Source organism: Neltuma alba, unplaced genomic scaffold, assembly GCF_004799145.2.
Source record: "Neltuma alba isolate B1F8T4 unplaced genomic scaffold, ASM479914v2 tig00012233_pilon, whole genome shotgun sequence".
Classification (NCBI taxonomy): domain Eukaryota; kingdom Viridiplantae; phylum Streptophyta; class Magnoliopsida; order Fabales; family Fabaceae; genus Neltuma; species Neltuma alba.
In genome coordinates this window covers 31,219-52,744 of record NW_021636763.1, presented here as the reverse complement: position 1 = coordinate 52,744, position 21,526 = coordinate 31,219, and the positions used below count along the sequence as shown (strand labels likewise).

At 34.3% G+C, this 21,526-nt stretch overlaps 3 protein-coding genes across 3 annotated transcripts; 1 reads left to right on the top strand and 2 right to left on the bottom strand.

Moving 5' to 3' along the window:
- Positions 1 to 4,398: 4,398 nt before the first annotated feature.
- LOC114725218 (30S ribosomal protein S17-like) lies at positions 4,399 to 6,202 on the bottom strand. The gene is made up of 3 exons (XM_028911703.1): positions 6,064 to 6,202; positions 4,916 to 5,091; positions 4,399 to 4,743 (listed from the first exon to the last, which is right to left on the bottom strand). The coding sequence occupies exons 2-3, from the start codon at positions 5,075 to 5,077 to the stop codon at positions 4,600 to 4,602; spliced, it is 306 nt and encodes a 101-aa protein (XP_028767536.1). The 5' UTR covers positions 5,078 to 5,091; positions 6,064 to 6,202; the 3' UTR covers positions 4,399 to 4,599.
- A 6,811-nt stretch (positions 6,203 to 13,013) lies between these two features.
- Positions 13,014 to 17,704, top strand: LOC114725215 (receptor protein kinase-like protein ZAR1). Its single transcript, XM_028911700.1, has 2 exons — positions 13,014 to 14,750; positions 16,569 to 17,704. The coding sequence occupies exons 1-2, from the start codon at positions 13,259 to 13,261 to the stop codon at positions 17,201 to 17,203; spliced, it is 2,127 nt and encodes a 708-aa protein (XP_028767533.1). The 5' UTR covers positions 13,014 to 13,258; the 3' UTR covers positions 17,204 to 17,704.
- A 405-nt stretch (positions 17,705 to 18,109) lies between these two features.
- On the bottom strand, positions 18,110 to 19,941 carry LOC114725216 (dehydration-responsive element-binding protein 2D-like). The gene is made up of 2 exons (XM_028911701.1): positions 19,879 to 19,941; positions 18,110 to 19,186 (listed from the first exon to the last, which is right to left on the bottom strand). Exons 1-2 carry the CDS (start codon positions 19,899 to 19,901, stop codon positions 18,292 to 18,294), a joined length of 918 nt encoding a protein of 305 aa, XP_028767534.1. The 5' UTR covers positions 19,902 to 19,941; the 3' UTR covers positions 18,110 to 18,291.
- Positions 19,942 to 21,526: the final 1,585 nt, after the last annotated feature.

The following is a 21,526-nucleotide window of genomic DNA, read 5'->3' as shown; positions in this document are numbered from 1 at the left end:
ATTAATAGAAAATGATGATCATTTTGAGGTGTCCAAAAACAAATCATTATCATTTAAAAATTAAATATAATATGTTTGTATTTATAATGTATTTTCAACACTTGATGATTTAAAAGACACCCTATAAAATTAAAGAATTAGGTTAAAATAAACTCTGATGTAATATGTTTTTCCCCCTCTATTTTGCTCCCATTTCTTTTTATCTTCATAATTTCTCCAAATCTAAATCAACTCCAGAAACTCATGGTAGAATTGGATTTGGGGTAAGATTTTCCAGTAAAAATAATCATAGGAATTGAAAGGAGCAAGACACTGACGTCCCAATACCCATCTCTGATTATCATTAACTAATAAATAAATAAGCTTTGAGTTTGTAAATAGCAGTGATTATCCTCCTTAATTTACATTTCCTAATCATCCCAAACTTTCAGCACCGGCTTCTCCTCTTATTTGCTTCTTTTCTTACGTTGAGAGATAAGTTCAAGCTATTGAATGAACCAGAAGCTTCTCTCCTCTTTGTTTTTTTTTTTTTAATTATAAAAAATCACTAGTCACTATTATAATAAAATATGAGAATGGGATAGAAATTCGGATAATGATGACTAAATTGTTTATTTAAAATTTTTAGTTTAGTTTAGAAATTATACAGAATATAAGTTGGGAGTCATACTGACGTCTATATAATAAATTCATGTATAATTTGAATAATTTTATGTAATATGATTTATAATAATAAATAATATAAATGAATAAGAACTAAAGCTATTTTCTCATTACGTAGCGAATCAATATTCGAATCTCTATTAAGATACTTGCTCACATCTAGTGCTCAATAATGTGTTGAATATGATTGCCTCCAATAAAAGCTACCTATGCATAGCAAACTAAAGCTATTGATATCAACTTAATGTTAGTTAATAAATATTAATATTTAATGATAACAATAATAACATTGTTTTCTTTTTGAATAAGATAACATTGTATTTTTAGTTGTCTCTTACATAAATATAATAAGATTTTTTTTCCAACACATATAATAAGATATTAAGGATATTTTTTTTATCCATCCATAACTGAACAACACTAATTATTATTATTATAATATATCACCATCATCATCCTCATTTACTTTCACTCAGAGTGAGAGTTTAAGGTTAATATCGCCTTTAGACTCCCGAATCAACCCATTCTGTTGCCATCCTTTATCAAATTGGAGATGTTCATTTATTATGTGACCATTAGTAAGGTTTGATTGACACTTCTTGTCAGCTGAATTTAAATCCTTTTCCTGCAAAAACCAATAATAGATATTAAATAATGTTATTAAATATGGTTCCATTGTTTTTATGAGTTACTCATTAGTTTCAAAGGCAACATTCCATAACCATAAGCATGTTATATGTTTAGTATTAGTATTGTTTAACTGATATATACCATGACTTGAAGATATATCAGTCGGAAAAAATGATACCTTTCTGCAAATGGTTCCATCTTTTTTGACATCCCAACCAGCTTCTTCACACAAAGCCATGAGCAAGTCATTAGAGTCTGAATGTTTAGGAAGAAGATAGTTTCCATGAGCTCTCAAACCAGCAAATATTTTTCGTGTCATTGCTCTTCGATTCCTCTCTCTTAGCTTATTGTTTTGTCTCTCTCTTTCACTTGGAAACCTTTGAGTCTGTTTAACAGAACCATCTTTATTGACTTTCTTAACAATCCATGGGCCTTTAGTAGTCTTAATACATCCCTTCTTCCATTTCTCAGCCATGCTTTCTTCTTATTCTCTTCTTAGCTCTTCTTCTTGCAGGAACGTTCCTTTATAAAGAGAAAAAAATTTGATGCTTTTTTAGTTATTATGGCAACATGCAAAAGATGTTTATTCTTTTCTTGAAGCATCTTTGTCTCTGGTACGGTCATGCCAAGCTAAAGATATGGTTTGAATTATTTTTTTCTAGAAAAATATGTTTATTCTCTATGACCCCTTTTGTTGTTGAATTCTCTTGAAGGTAGAAGATAGATGTTTTAAAAAAATTTACTAATAGTTGTAAATTTTAAAGAATGGACATTTTTTATATTAATTAAACTCATAATTTAATATTACAATACTATATAAGTAATAAATTATTTTGCGTTAAATAAGGGTAATTTCAACTTGTTTTTACCTGATAGTATAATCATGCATGAACCAAAGGAACCTGCGGACACAATTATGATATATATATATATATATATATCTCCCAAAACAATCCCTTTGTTTAATTTTTTTTAATTTCCTTTTGTGAAGTTGATTTTGCAATATTTGTGACAAGTATTTCCAACAAGACATGCATGAACCAAAAGAATCTGCAGACACAGTTACGGCTGCATTTTATCAATGCCAAATATCCCATATCATGTTTCTCAAAACGGATGGTACCTTCAACTTCCTTTTTTTATTTTTTAGGGATAAATAAGTGATTTTTGGAGCAGGGATAACTCTAGGTGAGTGATTTTTAAAATTAGAGGACATTCTAATAACTTGAGTACATTAAAATTGAACATAAATCAACCCTTATATTTGCTCATCAAGTTTTGCTATTAAGACTAGACGGTGGTTTCAAAATTTGAGTTTCTTTTCTTTTTTTTCTTTTTTTGGGAAATAATCTAAATTACCTAACCTTTTCTTTTACTATCAAAATATACATCGGCACAGTCGAGTAGGCTTATAAAGGGTTATTCTCATTAAATAAGAAACAAATTAATTTATAAAATAATCATTATAGAAAGTTTTTAAATTTATGAATATCAATGTGAAATATGAAAATATAAAATGTTCACTATTCAAAAGTTTCATGCAATGCATTATAATTTAGATTCAATGTAAATATACGAAATTCACCCTTGTTTTCAAATTAATTATCCATTATTGTCGGAGCTTACATATTAATTCTCCCATTGCCATGCTAATTCCATTTCCCATAGCATCTGCGGCGAAGGCACGGCTGAAATAACATGGTATTTAAATTAAATATATAATGACGCTCATAATATAGATGTTAATAACAAGATGTTTGCTCCTCCTTCCTATTAGGGGTAGGACTTCGCTATTGTTTGGTGACATGTTAATTTTAACCGTTTTAATTGATATATGCCCCAACTTCACGTTTTGCCCTCTGCATAAAAAAGCCATCAACGTCAATAGAATTCCGAATGAAAGCATCACTTAGATTCTGAATGAAATGAGTTATTTCTCATTGCCGAGAGGCCAAAAAGTTTGTGATTCCTGAGGTTTGATACGTACACGTTTTCAGTGTTTCAATGAATAACACAGCACAACATCAATTTTTATCCCACCAAATAAAATTGGCCATATATATGTGTCTGCATGTATCTATATGTAACAACATTGGACTCTTTCAATAATGAAAACCACATTGTGTGCGTGCACAATAAGACAGGAAAATGCCACCATTCTTCCTACAAAAATGATCCTATCTGTACTCTAATCATAAAAAGAATCCACTGTTAATCAGTACAATACATTTCAATGATGTCAATAAGATCCAACAAACAATAGCAGCCTCGACATCCGATGAAGAGCGTAAAGTATAGAAGTTGCAACCAGTTGATTTTATACCATGGAATAGGAGTTATTTAACCTCACGTGTGCTGCACTAAATTTTCCCATGCCAGGAAACTTTATAAATGAAGTCAGAACGTCAAATAGTAGAAGGTTTAAATTTAGCCTAAGAAAACAGCAGCAAAGGTCCAAGTTTTCAGTATATCCGTGGCTTACAAACACAAGTACAGAACGGTAAAAGTCAAGTCAAGGCGCAAACATTGTATGCATGCAGCCACCTTTCCAGTCACAAGCAAGCTACTATCAAGGACAATTTACCAAGAGAGGGTTTCATTTTATCACTGAAGTGTACGGATAATTAGGCCGTGTGTTGAGTTGAAACAATAAGAATCCACTTTTCCCCATCAATAAGCACATTGAAAACAAGTAAAAAATGAAGCAACAAGGAGTTTATGTAATATCAGATCACAAGGAGATCGACCATCTTGGCAAGAGGGAAAAGCTAAAACTAAACAAGGAAATTGCTCTTCCCCTTTATCCTCTTTTGTTAGGGGTTATGAGCATAAGGCAGAGAAAGTGATAATGCCAGCAGACCCATTCATTGCCGATAACTCATCCAAAATTTTGTCTGCTTTAATCAATCAAGTATAATGATACTCAATTTTTATATTCTCCCACAATTTTCTTTCTCCCAGTCCAAACAACTTATAAACCTAATCAAGAATTTACAGCACATTAATGACCCTCCAACATATACATCATGTAGTTGGGATATACTCATGGATTTCACAAGTGACCCAGATTTAACTGCCATCAACTTAGATCAAAATAACAAAAGAGACAAAGTAAGAAGAGTGATGAAAAATTTGCATATAGGCGACATGAGAGATAAATGTTGTAAGAACGCACCCGCACGGACACACCAGAGAATATTCAAGATAGTGTGAGATTTTCACTTTTTTTTTGGGGGGGGGGGGGGGTTTATAAAAATGCATGCTGCTGCCAATAAAATTGACTCATACATTCAGAACTATGTTATACTAGGAAGCAGGCGCTTCGGAGCTGGGACTTGGCTCTTTAGTCACAGGTGCAGATGGTGGAACATAAATTCTTGCTTTCTTAATAATTTCAGCAACAGTCCAATGCTTACGCTTACTCAAAGGCCTAGAAGGATCAAGTCTAACCTGAAATAGCAAAGGCAGAAACGTTTATTTTTTATTTTTTACTTTTTTGGTGAAAAATGAATGGCAGAATCAAGCAAGGGGAAAACCAAAATTTAAAAATTTCAAGTTGATAATGAATTTAAAGAGGGGAAAAATAAACAGTGCATGGGATGGATGAGTTCATGTTACTAACTCGATCACCGATGTTACAGACATTGTTCTCGTCATGTGCCATAAATTTAGATGTGCGTTTGATGTATCGATTGTATAATTTGTGATGGAATAACCTATCCACTGCCACCACCACTGATTTCTGCATCTTGTTTGACACCACCGTTCCTACCACCTGCTTCATTGTCTCTCCCCAACCTGCAACCCTCATTTTACAAGAACATAAATATAAAATCATCAATTTAACTTTAAAATTGCAATGTTGAAATCCCATAGCAGCCACTATCTAAATCTACCTCCCCCAACCCACATTAACTCCTGCCATCACAGATGCACCTATACTCACCTACCTTTTGTGCCACACAAGGTCCTCCTTACCCGTACCAGTTCCTGGATGCCCAGATATCTGTCTATGGCACCATTTAAATCCACATTCACGGTACAGCAAGTATCTCTTCTTGATCTCTCAAGAAATAGAACTCGCGAAAGAATATAAACCATAGATTCAAAATCTTTACCACATTGTTCTCCTTTTTCCCACACTAATAAATAATATTCACTAATAACTAATAATATTCTCTTCAATTTGCATAACTTGCGTGTTAGCTGCCTTTGAATTTACAAGTTCATACAAAGGTATCCCATTAGCCTCTTAATATTTGCAATGTCTATTTATCAAAGGAACAGAACAGAAACTTTCATTCGATCTTAGTTACTCCTCAAGATTGCAACAGAGCCTTAGATCTTAAAATCAGATGTCAAATTGACAAACTTCGCAATTGATAGGAATCAATCAATTATAAAAGAAAAGGTTAGAAACATTAGGTACGTATTTTGTCCCTAGTTTCTGAAAGTCAAGGTAATAATGTCGAAGCATTCCATGGAGCAAGTATTGCCAAGGACCACCTTGTCATTTACCAATAGGAAAATGAACATTATGAGGCTCGTGAAATCAAAAAGTTTAACAGATAATTTAGATATCACGAAATCCGAAATACACAGCAGCAGTTCCCGGCGAAACAGAGGAGAAGGACGTAGGATGAAGGGGACAAAACTCAATAGCCGTGAGATAAAGAACACGAGAAGACGCCATCAAAATTCAAAAAGCATGGAATAGAGAGAGGGAATTAGGACTCGGCGACGAGTGAAGAAGGAGAAGGACCAACCAACCTGCTGGAAAATCGAGACCGCTGCGCAAGCGTTAACGGTGACTACGACGCAAGCTCGCTGCTTCTTTTCTGAAGAAGACGCTGTAGTAGTGGGCGGAGGTATAAACGGTGTGACAGAAGGCGGAGGCGCGAGGGGTGGAAACTGAAATGTGCTGCCCGCTGAGTTACACAGGAGAAAGAGGGGTTGAGCCGTTGAGGCGGGCTAAACATTGGGCCAATTTTAATTGGGCCGTAAAGCCATAGATCAAGTGAAATAGATCCAATTCAGACTTAGATTTGTTTGAACTTTGAACAAGGATCCTTTGACCAATGGAGGCCGGGTCTACTGCATGAGATTAGTCTCTTACAGTATATCAAATCAAAGTTCACATTTAGTACTTAATAATGATGATTCAAATAGGATTACTTTTTATACGAGAATACCATATGTAGTAAAAAATATAAGCATAGCTTAAAAATAAATTCTTTTAACAGGTAGTAATCATTCTTGTTTCGTTGTTTTCCTATTCTCACCCAGTAAATTAGTTTATTAAAAATTGGTTTTTATGACGAAAATAGCTTCAGGCACATATCTATTAGGCTCTCAACTGGGTAAATTATATACTTACTTGATTTTAATAGAAGTCTTATGTGAATACTAAGGCATTAACTTTGAATTAATTATGAGAACAGAGTAGAGGGAATAGTTACTGGGGAGAATTTTAATAAACCCCCACGACACGTAATTAATAATTAGTCTGCCTCTAAAAAATTCTGAAATTTCGCTTCACCTCAAAGACCAAAATTTTTTAGGTGAAAAGACAAAAACACCCTTGTTTTATTTTAGATTGTGATTTTCTTTATATTTCTTGCAAATTGCAGGCTTTGGGTTGCAAATTATCAAATTTTAATTATAAATTGCGAATTTAAGTTGATCATTTGTATCAAAACAATTGTATTTAAGAGTTGTGAATTCTTTTATTTTTCTTGTGCATTACTGATTTTGAATTGTAAATCACTAAACTTGAATTGTTCATTTACCCATAAAATTTATAAGAATTGACAACTCAAATTCAGCGACTTACAATCATGTTTTTAAAAGAAATGAAGCAAGGATAATTTTGTCATTTCGTTCATAAAATATTGGTCTATGAGAGCGCAGCGAAATTTCATAATTTTTTTTGAAAGTTAATTGATATTAATTGTGTACAGTGAGGGCTAAATGAAATTCGCCCTAATTACCACCATAAGCGGCCACCCCATCGCGATGTTGTGTTGTGACCTGTGACGATTTGGCTGCATAGGGTTAGGTTAGGATAGGACCAAGCTGGTTGGCGAAGTACATCCTTTGTTTTTTCTAATTCAGGACCCCATAGCTGCCATATCACGTCCAATGCCAAACTCGGGACTTCTTTTTATTTTTGAGTTAGCGTGCAATTTGATACAATTTTATCCCAATCTTATTTTTTAAGCACAAATTTACCCCTAATCTCTTTTTTTTTGTATAATTTTATCTTTAATCTTCAAGTGTAATTTTGTCTCTACGTGTAAAATTGTACTAAAAGAATATTAGGATTAAAATTACACCACTAAAACAGACAGAAACAAAAATGTACTTAAAAAATAAAAGTATTGTTAAAATTGCATTTTAATTTTTTTCCCCCTTGAAAAAAGGCATGAAATATTGTGAGACAACGATACCATTGTCTTGTCTCTACTTTTCACATTTGCATATTAACAGTGCAGACACGTTGCCCCACTGATGTTTGATTGAGGTTACCTTTAAATTTTTTTTGAGTTGAATAGATGTTTGAGGTTATCTCCTTGGGATGAGTTTAAAAGATGTGTTAGATATCTATTTATTATTTTATTGGTTATTAATATATAATCTAATTATTAAATTAATTTTAATTTTAAATATAAGGCTTTCTTTTTATATTGATTAATTTTTTTTATATTATTTTTATAGATACTTCCTCAATCATAATTAAGTACAAAGAAGAGAGAAGATATTAAAAAAAGATGATTATAGTGTTTTAAAAAAAACATATCATATTTTTTATAATTAATTAATTTATTTAACTTTTTTAATCTAATTAAATTAGTTAAATAGATTTTATACTAAAAATTGAAAGAGTTTTTTTTTTTTGTCAATATCTTATAATATTCGTGCATATCCCAAGATGATAGGGTTCAGTGAAGTACTGCTATCAAAAAAAATTTTGATCACGGGGGGATAGGCTTTCTTTTCACTATGCCAGAGGGCCCCCTAACTCGGTTGTCTGTCTTCGATTTTTTGAAGCCTTTTTAGATCTTATTTGAAATCATGTTGATAAACATTTATATTTATGAATATATTTTATATAAGATAAAATAAAATTCTTTTCACATACTTACCTCTTATTTCATAAATATTTATAAAATTATAAGCCATTTCTTAAAAAAATCTTTTTGAAAGTTCTTCATTCCCATATCAAGCAAAACTTCAAAAAAATTTGCGTTTAATTTATAATAGAAGAGCTAATAGTTGGATTTAGTTTTAAATAAAAGATCTAAATTCATTTTTTCATACTTCTAATTTTTTCTCAAACTAATTTATCTAACTTATAAACTTACATATAATTTGTGGTTATAAGGACTGAGGGAGATAGTTTATATTGTAATAAAATCTAGGAAAAATTGCTGAAAAATCCTCTATTGCAAATTTTCTTCCCTAAAGGTATCCAAAATTTGTCTCAATTGCACTGAATCCTTGCTCCTTGAGTATTTTTGAGCAAGGGATTCTATAATATGTGTTTCTTCCAGCAATTTTCCCTAAAATATAATACTATTACTGTTTTCTTTACTGATTGGTAAAATAATATAAAAATAACCCATAATGTTTTAAAATTCTAATGCGACAAAATGAAACTTGAAAGAATATTCATTATTTTAAGGTGGATGGAGAAAGTACAAAGGAAAGGTAGTTAAAGTCCAAGCTATGTCCATACGAGATACACATCGGCCCCAAAGCAAAATTTTGTTTCCAAAATCTGTATCACAAATATCACTTACTGTTCTTAATATAAAACTATATTATGTAAATTAAAAATAAAAAAAATTAAATCATTTAATTATATTATATATTACATAATTTTTTAAAAATATTTATGTATATTATTAGGTTATACTACCTCTGATTCTTAATATAAGACTCTGTTTGACTTTTATTTTGGTCCTAAATATAAGACCCAAATCCATTTTATCTCTCATATTTATATATTCTTTCTCCAAAGTAGCCCTTCTAACAATGATAGTTTTAGTTAATACACTTGATTAGCAAAGATATTTTAGAAAAGACAATATCTATCTAAGACAAATAACTACCTCAACTTACTTCCTTAATCTCCTTAAATTAGTCAACTGGCTCTTATAATTAGGACGGGAGATAGTATATCAATTTATAAGTGAAACAAATTAGTTTGAAAAAAATAATAAATATAAACTTTTTAAAATAATTTAGTAACAATTTTAATCTTTTTAAATTAGTTAACTGAATTTTATAACAAGCATCGGACTTGTATCACATTTTATGTCCGAGTTTATGCTTCTTAATATAGCAACGAGAAGATTTCCAAGGAATTGGGAATAAAGGCATACAAATAGGGGTGGTTTAAACTTGAAGGTACATAAACTGAGCTGGGAGGTCCTTTTTATTAACGCCAAAGGAGATTGAGGTGAAATCATAGAAATAGAATATTTAAAAAAATTGCATTTAAGATGCGTGAACTTAACAAAAATTATATTAAATATTTTTGGTACTTACAGCCATCCATAGACAACAAAAGCTATCAGCAAATTGCAACGAACTATTACATTTAAAAAAAAGTCATATAAAAATCACTCAACATTCGATTATTTTTAAAAAAATTAACCACAATTTTTGACAACTCATAAATTTAAGAATTAAGGTGCATCTAGTATCTCGAAATATTTTTTAGTATACATCGTGTATCCTAAAATATTTTGTGATGTATCAAGCACCCTGAAATATATTTTTAAGTGTGTTCAACATCTTGAAATATTTTTTGGTGCATCCAGCACTTTAAAGTATTTTTCTAGGTGCGTCTAACACACAAAAATATTTTTTGGTGCTTCAAGCACCAAGGCAAAAAAATACTTTACATTGCTAGACACGCTTAAAATGTATTTTAGGATGCTGAATGTATTACAAAATACTTAAGAATGTTGGATGTATCTGAAAAAATATTTTGGGTACCGGATATACCTCAATTTTTTTTTTTTTGAAAAAATTACATAGAAGAGGATCTATGGGGGCAAATATTTTATTGTTGGAATTTAATATGCGTACCAACCTATCTTCACAATCTTTAAACCAAAGCAAAGCCTTATTTAGTCTCTCAAAACTGTCTGCATGTATATTTGGTTGGAAGGTGGTCCCCAACAAATAAATAAACTATTCGTTGGAAATATTTATAATGTCTTGTTTCGGAGCATATGAACTTATCATCGTTAAAGTCATTTTATGTTTATGACCAAAAAAAGAATGCTTCCTTTATGTTTCGAATTTAATTCATAACTTCACCATTGAATTATTGAACGAAATTATTTTAAAATTTCAGCCTTTTTCCCCTTACGAAACTAGTAGAAAGAAAAGGACTCCAAAGGTGTTAATGGTGGCTTGATTCAAAAGTTTACATAGTTTAATGGTATGAAATACTCTTTGTGAATGTAAATGGGAGGTGGCAAGTTTAATCTTTCTTGTAACTTCAAATTGTTGATGCTTGTCTCTTATAAAAAAATCTACTACATACATCTAAGAGTAAGTTAGCACCCAATATTATATTCTAATATTATTTCTCATATGCATCTAACATCATGATCTTATTTATAGTACATCCAATATTTAAATATTATTTTTCTTGCGATTTTAGCACCCTAATCTTATTGGAAAATAATATCTGAAGGTAACATCATAAGATAATTCGAAAAGTGTTGGATGCACCAGAAAAAATAATATCAAGATATTAAATACACTACAAATAATATTAAGGTGATGGATGCTATTTACTCTAAATCTAAATTGCAAACAATTAAAAAAAAACAAAGAGAGAGATCAATATATTATTTTCCATATATCATCCATAATCAATTTTTTTTCTAGAGGGAAACTAAGATAAATTACCCTTAAATAAAGGATTGATCATGACTTATTGTTAACGTATTGTTTATTTGGGCGAAAGAAATGATGGGTAATAGAGTAGGAAGGAGGAGAAGAAGAAAGGCATATAGAAGTTCGTGTGAGACATATATATATTTGTTAGCTTCTAAGTTTGCTTAGAATGATTAAAAAGCAGATGCAATTATCACCAAAGAGTTATACTACTCAACCATTAAATAATTACATCATAGGCCATATATGCAAGAAAGCAAGCCAATATCTACACAACGAGTTGGAATATCTATACAACGGGTTGGAATTTAATTGGCATCAATAATGAGATGCACAAAAAACAGAATTGAAAGTGTTTGTGAAGCTGTGCCACTATTATTATAAGTTTGAGAACAACAAAGTGGGGTTTGGTTGCGGAAAGGGAATTTGTATGAGTGTCACTAATGAATAGGTCGTGCCAATAACAGTACATTATAAGGTCCCCCCCCCCCCCCAAAAAAAAAAAAGAAACAGATAAAATTTGATCTCCCCTCTACCTCTCAAGGGTAACTGTCTTAAATTATTCACATACAATTATATATACCATGTAATTACCTTTACCTTATAAATATTATAACCTGTCAAAGATTTTATATGAAAAAATACATACATAAATATGAATTAGATTAATTTATTATAGAGAATAAATTAACTAAAGTTCATTCATTTTGTTAACAAGACAAAATGGGATTTGAAATTAAGATTTTAATTACTTATTCATATGATAGATGATAATATTGTTACGATTTTAAATTTTCAAAGCAAATTTGCACCTTAAATCTAGTTTTTTCCATTCATTGATTTTTTTTAACCATTTTTCATTGGAGAAAACTATATATTCGTTTGCAAAAATATTCGGAAAAAAAAAAAAAGCAGAGGACTTGATTATTTAAGCAAATGTCAACTACTTGTTTTTTTAATCGAATTTTCTATTTTAGTTCTTTTTTATTTTTTCAATTTTGACTTGTACAAGTCAAATGTAGGAGATATTCAAATTTAATATCTTTTACTGTGACTTTTTATTTTATTTTCAACTTGTATCAGCAGTCACAATTTTTTTTAACCTTTTGCATGCTTTAAAACCAAAAAAAAATCTAAAAAATTATTGGAGAAACTAATTTATTTAATTTTTTTGACTAAAGCATAGGTATACTTCTATTAGAAGCAATCTTATTCAAGATATTGTCAGGCACTAAATATGAGCATATTTCCTAACAGGGATTTGAATCTTAGCTTGTAATTTATTAAATTTTATGAAGCCTTCTGTTTTGTTCCAAATCCTAACTCATTTGTTTGGAACTTTTAAGTTTTAAGTGTATAATCAAGTTTTAATTTTAAAAAAATTATGACCCGGTATTTCGTAACACATGGCTAATAGAGACATTATCATAAGAATGCCATTTTTTATTTAAATGGGTAGATATTAACAGCTTGACGTTTCAAGCGGGATGAAGTTCACAATTTAGCAAGAGTATTTTCATGCTTAGCACTAAGAATTCAGTTAAATCATTACACGTACCCCAATATAATTCAATTAACTGAATAAATGACTCCAAATATTTGGAAAAGATGCAGAAACTTCTCATCAAGAACACATTAAAATGGTACATTATATTGCTAATTTAAATAAATTTGACAATATATATATAAACCGTATTAAGGCAAAAAATGAAGAGTACTTGAGATAAGCAGCTATCGTATAATCCAAGCCCTGAAAGCGGAAATAAGAAACAGAGAGCTCCCAGCGACTTGCTTCTCTTCTACTTTACTCTACCGTTGGCGAGTCCGATCATCCTTCCATTCTCTGCTTTTTGGCGGGGGCGTTGTGTGGGACCCTCCGATTAAAATCTCGTCCTTCCCATCTCTCTTAAATACTCTCTCTTTCTCTCATCTCCCCAACTTCCCCCCACTTCTCGTTCTTCCTCCTCCCTCTCACTCTCTGTGCTTCCACTCTCTCCATCTCCATAACCACTTTTCCCTCGTCGTCCCATAATATCTTCACTCCATGAGCACTCCTTGCTGCTTCTTCTTGTTACTGTTCCTCTTTCCTCAGCTCTCTTTCTCTCTCTCTTCCGATGGGCTCGCCCTTTTGTCTCTCAAATCAGCCATTGACCAGCCTCCTGGAGCCTCGGCCTTCCCCGACTGGAATGATGGTGACGCCACTCCTTGTCAGTGGTCTGGAATCTCCTGCATGAACGTCTCCGGCTCCTCGGAGCCTCGCGTCGTTGGACTCACTCTTTCTGGTAAGAATCTCCGGGGGTATATTCCTTCTGAGCTCGGAAGCTTGGGGTATCTTCGCAGGCTCAATCTGCACAGCAACAATTTCTACGGTTTTATTCCTGTTCAGCTCTTCAATGCCTCTTCGCTGCACAGTCTTTTTCTCTACGGTAACAACCTCTCCGGCCCTTTACCTCCTTCGATCTGCAACATCCCCCGGCTTCAAAACGTTGATCTCTCCAATAACTCCATCTCGGGTAACATTCCTGGGGAACTCAAGAACTGCAAGCAGTTGCAAAGACTGATTCTTGCTGGGAACAAGTTTTCTGGGGAGATACCTAAAGGTGTGTGGTCGGAGTTAGATAATTTGGTTCAATTGGACCTTTCTGCCAACGAGCTGGACGGGCCGATTCCGGACGATATTGGCGAACTGAAATCTCTATCGGGTACGCTCAACCTTTCTTTTAATCACTTGTCTGGTAAAATTCCGAAATCGCTGGGGAATTTGCCAGTTGCAGTGAGCTTTGATCTTCGGAATAACAATCTAACCGGGGAGATACCCCAAACGGGGTCGTTCGCTAACCAGGGTCCTACCGCATTTCTGAACAATCCGCAGCTATGTGGATTTCCCCTCCAGAAATCTTGCGGTAATTCGAACCAGGGCTCCTCGGGGAGTCCAAGTTCATCTCGGGAATCCGACAACCACTCGAGGAATGGCCTTAGTCCTGGTTTGATCATACTAATTTCAGCGGCTGACGCTGCTGCGGTTGCGTTGATTGGCCTTGTAGTTGTGTACATTTATTGGAAAAAGAAGGACGACTCCAATGGATGTAGCTGCACAGGGAAGAGCAAGTTTGGCGGGAATGAGAAAGGACATATTTGTTCCTTCCCATGCATCAGTGGTCTAAAAAGTGATGACTCTGAAATAGAGGAACCTGAAAAGGCAGAGGATGGCAGAGGGGAAGGGGATTTGGTGGCCATTGATAAAGGTTTCAACTTCGAGCTCGATGAACTTCTCCGGGCTTCGGCTTATGTATTGGGAAAGAGTGGATTGGGGATTGTGTACAAAGTGGTTCTCGGAAATGGGGTGCCTGTGGCTGTTAGAAGACTCGGAGAGGGTGGTGAACAGAGGTATAAGGAGTTTGCGGCAGAGGTTCAGGCCATTGGGAAGGTGAAGCACCCTAACGTTGTAAAGCTGAGAGCTTATTATTGGGCGCCAGACGAAAAGCTTCTGATCAGTGATTTCATCTCCAATGGCAATCTGGCCACTGCTCTTCGAGGTAAATTCTTTTGATTCAATCGTTCATGCCAATTTTTCTTCTGTTTCTCATGTTTGCTCTCACTTGCTGCAATCATTCTGAAGGGGGTGTTGACTTCCGTTTCTATTCTGCTCCGTAGAGAACCAATAATGGCAGAATAACACTGATAGCAAGTTTTAATGAAATGGAATCGTTCATGTTGGTTAATTATAATTTATTACCCATGTGGAATGTGAACGGAATATAAACTTTATTTAAGGCTTTTATCCTACTGTATTATTTTAATGATTTGGAATATGGTTGAGTTGGCTTGTTCTTTCTCACGGCATCTTCGGTTTAAATCCCCAGAAATTATTGGCTTTTCATGAGATAGTAAAAATAAGGTCTTTGAATTGCCCACTTCGAGTTCTGTCTGGATTTTATATTTTTCATGCCAACCGATATTTTTGCTTAATTTTAATTTCACTTTTGAGCTTGGATTGCTAGTCATTTTAGGAGAGGTTACAATTTTTGGATTCCCGACATAATTAAGATCAAGAGCATGTGGTTTTCTACCATGCCAACGAGAGATTATGCTAATTTCAAAGAGCAGGCCAGAAATAGAGAAGTTAAAATCGGAGTTTGTCTGCTTCGTGTCGTTTTTGGGCAACTGCAACATGGTTGATTTGTTGGACAATAGATGCTCTGATTGACCTAAAATAAAATAATCTGAGCGAAGAATTATGAGTTTAGGTGAACCGGTTGAGTTGATGAATAGTATTTATTGAGAATGGGGTAGAGGGCGTTAGATCCGAGGAAACGTTTGGTCAGAAGATGGTGAAATGACGTCGCTCTAGGGTCATGTCAGGGGGCAGGAAGAAGTACATAGCTAATGACATTCACGATCTGTGGGGGAATTAAGTGGCATTCATGTGGGGGGACCCGCATCTTGCACTTAGCCATTTGCACAATTACACACCACCTTGAGCCACTCAACACAACGAATCCGTTTAGGTGGTATTGGAAAATTAGAAAAACGGGATAGGTGTTATCGTTTTGTGTTTAATCCACAAGCGGGGAGGGCAGGGTGGTGGGGTGGGGATGGGGAATTTTTTTGTTTCTTTTTGGATAGAGAGGGAGGCTTTTTTTTTTTTTAATTTTAGTTATAAAAGAAGTTTAAATGAATTGGGTTTGAAGACTCGTCGACACCAGAAATAGCCGACCTTTGTTGGCAGGAAGGCAGGGCGGGAGTCTTTTGCATGCCTGAGAAAGTTGCACATTCATGAAAATTGCAGCTTCATTCGTATCTTGGAAAGCAGCTCTGTATGAAGTCCGAATCTCTGTCTGCAGAAAAAACACGCACAAGTCTGTGCCACTCTTGGGACTTTCTATCAACCCAAGTAAAAGTTGAACCTCTTATTCCAATTGGATGCTTTTTGTTGTTTCAACTTTTAACGCTAACTTGCGGCTTTTTGAGCCGGGTCCCTTTCTTTCCTTGCTTCCACTGTACCCCATCTTTATTATTAAATAAATAAAGTAAACTTCCAAGGGTTCGGTGATTTTGCCTTTTGGGGCATTGCCTTGATCTAAATTTCCAGTTCCCTTCTTGAAGGTTTCAAGGACATATTTCTCAAGCTAATCTTATGTCCCCTACCCCTTACAATAGCCTTCATATTTTAGTCTATTTATGCATTCACCCAAAAAAAGGACATGTTCCTCTATGTTGAATTGCACATTAAGATTTTACTCTGCACATGATCCACATTTGCAATTTGTATTAGATGTTCAAATCTTCTCTAAAAACAATTTCTGCCATTTCAGTTCAGTGCAGATAGTGATTAATACTGATTGATAATGCAGGAAGAAATGGTCAGCCGTCTCCGAATCTTTCATGGTCAACGAGGCTAAGAATTGCCAAAGGAACAGCTAGGGGGTTGGCCTATCTCCATGAATGCAGTCCAAGAAAGTTCGTTCATGGTGACATAAAACCCTCTAACATTCTACTTGACAACGACTTTCACCCTTACATCTCTGACTTCGGCCTCAATCGCCTCATCACCATCACTGGAAATAATCCTTCCTCTGGCGGCTTCATGGGCGGAGCTCTTCCATACATGAAACCATCTCAAACAGAGCGAACCAACAATTACAAGGCCCCTGAAGCAAGAGTCCCTGGCTGCAGACCAACCCAGAAATGGGACGTCTATTCATTCGGAGTTGTTTTGCTTGAACTTCTTACTGGGAAATCCCCAGAGTCATCTCCGGCAGCATCAACTTCTGTGGAAGTTCCTGACTTGGTAAGATGGGTGAAGAAAGGGTTTGAAGAAGAAAGTCCATTATCAGAAATGGTTGATCCATCCCTGCTCCAAGAAGTTCATGCCAAGAAAGAGGTTCTAGCTGTGTTTCATGTAGCACTAGCTTGCACTGAGGGAGACCCTGAGGTTCGGCCCAGAATGAAATCTGTCTCTGAAAATCTTGAAAGGATCGGGTCATGATTCGGAGCCTCACATTCGAAATACCCCTAGCAACGATTTTTAGGTAGACTTGTTTATGAAGGATAGACCAAGTCTACTTATTTTTTTCTAAACAGTCACGCTTGAAAATCTTCCTTGCAAGACACTCCTCAAAGGTGCGCTGCATAGTCATGATGCATTTGTTTTGGTGGCACTTAGGGTTCTTGGTGGGCATCGTGAAGATGGGGTCGCTCAAAATTCTTTCTTTCTTGGATCAGGTCGTCATCTGGATCTTAACTTCTGTTCGGAATTTATGTAATTTTTTTGGAGAGCTGTCACTCTCACATTCACCCAACCCCTTCCTTGTTTCTTTTGCGATCATCAACCAAGTTGTTAGATTGTAATTTAAATTTTGTTGTGATGATCTGATTACCATAATTTTATAACAAAATCCATTATCATGTGGGAGATTCAAATGCAATACTGTGTACCCCCTTTTTTCCCATTTGCCTTTGTCATACTGATGATAATGATAGTTTTCTATGCTGATTTTTTTAAAAAAAATTTTCTGTCTTCGAGTAAGCTATATTCATGTTCTTACCGGAATCTCGGGTTTTAAAGTCAAAAACAACAGGCAACTCATAAAATGTCGTCATTATTCACACTACCATCTCATTTTCTCTGACAGTGACACTCCTGTCGTCCTCTAAGCAGCTTAAAAAGACCCAATTTTGATACAGCTTTGAAATATTACTTGTCATGTTCTTTAATGAAATATGACATTTAAAATTTGTTTTACAGCTTAACATGACATAAGTCGAAAAATCACGGCGAATAAGTTGGAAAGGCAGAACCTATCCAACACTGAAAGAAAGTGCCACATATGGTACAACCCATAAACACAAAAGCGCAGAATTTACAGTTCATAACTCTTAGTACAAACTTAAAACAGAGAATATTGTATGGTAGAGTGTACATTACGTTTGTGCGTAAAGTGATTGTGATGGAAAAAGCAGAGAGTAGAAACTGCATCTTATTAGCTCATTTTTAAGGGGGAAAAAGCATATTGCAACAACCCCATTAAAATGGAAAAAACAGAAACAAAAGCAGAAACAAGCATTATGATTGATTTAAGAAGCTAAATGTGGAAACCATATACCAAGTAAGTTTTTCTCTTCCAATAAGCCAAAGTCATAATCAGGTCTCAAGAAACTGTAGTCATAATAAGCCGCTTCCAGGTCTGCCGCCTTCATGTTATTGAGACGCACAGGCAAATGACCACTCTGCCACTCATCAGTTCCTTTTTCTTCAAACATGAAGCTTCCACAACCAGAATTGTTCAAACCCTCCTCATCTTCAAATTTTCTCTCTATAGAAGCTTTATATTCCTCATTTTGAGAGGGATCAAATGTACAAAATCCCAGAATATCAGAACTCATTTCCTCCATCTGCTTCTTCCCAAAGGAAGCTTCACTTTCAATGACACCAGAATCCTCATACCTAGCCCCTGAATTCCATTCCTCCTCTGTTTCTTCTTCGGTCTTCACCAGAACAGCCTCATGTTTCTTCTCTGTTTCCTCATTAGAGCATGTGGGTTCTTCATCTTCTTCTCCTTCCATGTTATAATCAGGAAAGTTCAGCCGAGCACAAGGACCGTACATGGCTCTGGCTGCTTCATCATAAGCAAGGGCAGCTTCAAGTGCAGTAGAGAAAGTGCCGAGCCATAAGCGATTCGGTTTCTTGTTTCCCACAGTAGTATGATTTCCAGTAATGGGTTCACGAATTTCTGCCACCCATTTGCCCCAAATCCTCTGCCTCACTCCTCTGTAATTGCAGTCTGAGTTTTGAGGCCCACCTTTGCCTCTCATGCAACCCTTTCTCGAGCCTTTTGCTGGAACCCTGAGACTCGCTTTCTTTGCTCCATGTTTTACAAATTCAAGCTCACTGTTGTACTTCTTCCACTTCTCAAGAGTGTCTATGACAGAGTCGCTCTCGCTTCTTCGTCTCTTACGCGATGTCTTGTTCCTACAGTCACCACCCACAACAGAAGTCTGTTTAGAATTCTCAAAATTGGTGCTCATACTAGGACGAGAAGAAAACACAGATCCTATACAGGTCGAGAAGATGACCTAGTATTAAAATATTAGCTTTTAAGTACAATTTGAAAAGTGATGATAAGACTCTTCTCGGGAAGTATTGGTGGTTCATAGATACTGGCCAATTACAAATTCAAGAGAGAACCATGCGCAGCTTCTATCTTAAATCACTGACAAGATTTTCATAACAGACTTTTTCATAAATCATTTGCTAAAATGGTAAAATTTCATTGACACATTCAAGGAAACTATTTACAGAGTTTCATAAATCATTTGCTAAAATTTCGAAACAGATCAAGCTATATGTCCAAGATAAATAGTCAAAGCTCAAAATTGCTATTCGTAGTTTCATATCACGCATCAACCCAGAAAGTACTCTCTCTCTTCCAGAAATCATAAATGGATCCATTTTCATACGAAAACATGAAAGCTCATGGAAGAACTAGTTACACAAAGCACAAATTAAACACCGGAAAGTTAAGAGGAAAAGGGAATGAAGAGAAAAACTCGGACGAAATGAGGAGAAGAGATGAAGAGAAAAACTTAAGAAATGAAAGAGAAGTTGAGATTTCAGGAGCATGGAGTGATGAATAACTTTAGATGAACGGAGAAAAAACATACCCACGAAGGGTATCAGTCGTCATGCGCCTTCAAATTCTGCAGTAGTTGAAGATGTGAGTTTTGTGTTTGCGAATCTGTATTTGAGGGTTTTGAGAGGGTTTTGTATTACTGTGTTCCAGAGATGTCATTACTAACGTCATCTTTGACGTGGGAACCAAGAAACTGTTCAAGTGGGGAGGGTGATATCCTTCTCATATCCTCAATGCACCGGGAGATGACGTGGCAGATTTAGAATTGCGAAAATAATTGCTACTGCCACGTGGCAGAAAGTCCCTCCGGAGACTTTACACTCATCCGCGGAGCTTCCTTCGCCATGAAGGGCTCCCTTTTTATCCATATACGTCTTTTGATTTTTCTCATAAAATAATGTAGTATTGATTATTAAAATTTTATTTTTATTCAAATCATTTCTTATATAAATAATTACATAAAACAAAAGAAGAAAAGGTACCACAAGTGGTTTTTTTAAAAAAAAAATTATAAAATGGTAATTCATAATTAGGGTAATGTTTTAGAAAGCTCACCAGCAAACCAAATCATGATTTTAAAATTATTTTACAATATATAAAATAAATATGTAAAAAATTTATCTTAATTTATGTAAAAATATTTTTCTAAAGTTTTTTTTACCAAGTCTGAGTTGATTTCCACAAGTTGTTTTTGAAAATTAAAATTTTTAATGTATGGATTAACTATTGTTAAATATTAAAATTATTTCGCGAAATATTGACTTAGTTTATAAATAGGACCCAGCGATTGGAAAATTAACGATGGGAGACATATAAAGTTCCACGCCTAAAGAAAAGGAGGAGGAGGCATGAGAAGCAATGAATAAACTGATTAGTTAATGATATCGGCATTAACTAAATCACCCATAATTATTAGGTTAAGATACATTTAACACTCCAAATTATTTTTCGTATGTATTCAGTATCTTAAAATATTTTATGATTTACCTAGCATCTTAAAATACTTTTTCAAGTGCATCTAGCACATTAAAATATTTTTTGGTGCATCCAACATCCTAAAATATTTTTAAAGTATATCCAGCATCATGAATTATTTTTTATTTTTTTAAATGCATCCAGCACCCTAAAATATTATTTGATGCATCCAACACAAAGAAAGAAATAATTGAGGGTGTTGAATACACTTTAAAAATATTTTAAATTACTCCATACACCACATAATATTTTAGAGTGCTGAATGTACTTGAAAAAATACTTGGGATGTTGAATACATATTAACCCATTATTATTAGAGGCCACTTAGATATTAAATCACCGTGAAGCAGTTAAGTTTTGCAAATTTTTCTTAAAAAGAAATTTGGTCGAAATATCCAGATAAATTTCATCATGCATCACGTCATCACCTTTTTATTTTTAGTTCTGATTTTTTCTTATCATTTTCCAGGTTTGTTTTGCCAACTTCGACTGATCTTACGTTAGATTTTAGTGAAGTATGAGCTTTGGGTAGTTTCATGAAAGGATTGATGTTCCTCAATAGCATTGCTATGATTAAAGATGATTTGATTTAAACAACGTCTGGAATATGCGTTGCAACATGAAAAACAAAGTCATACATATGGAATATTCAGTGCAACGTACCCTTCAGAAAATAAAAAATAAAAAAGGCCATTGACTGATCA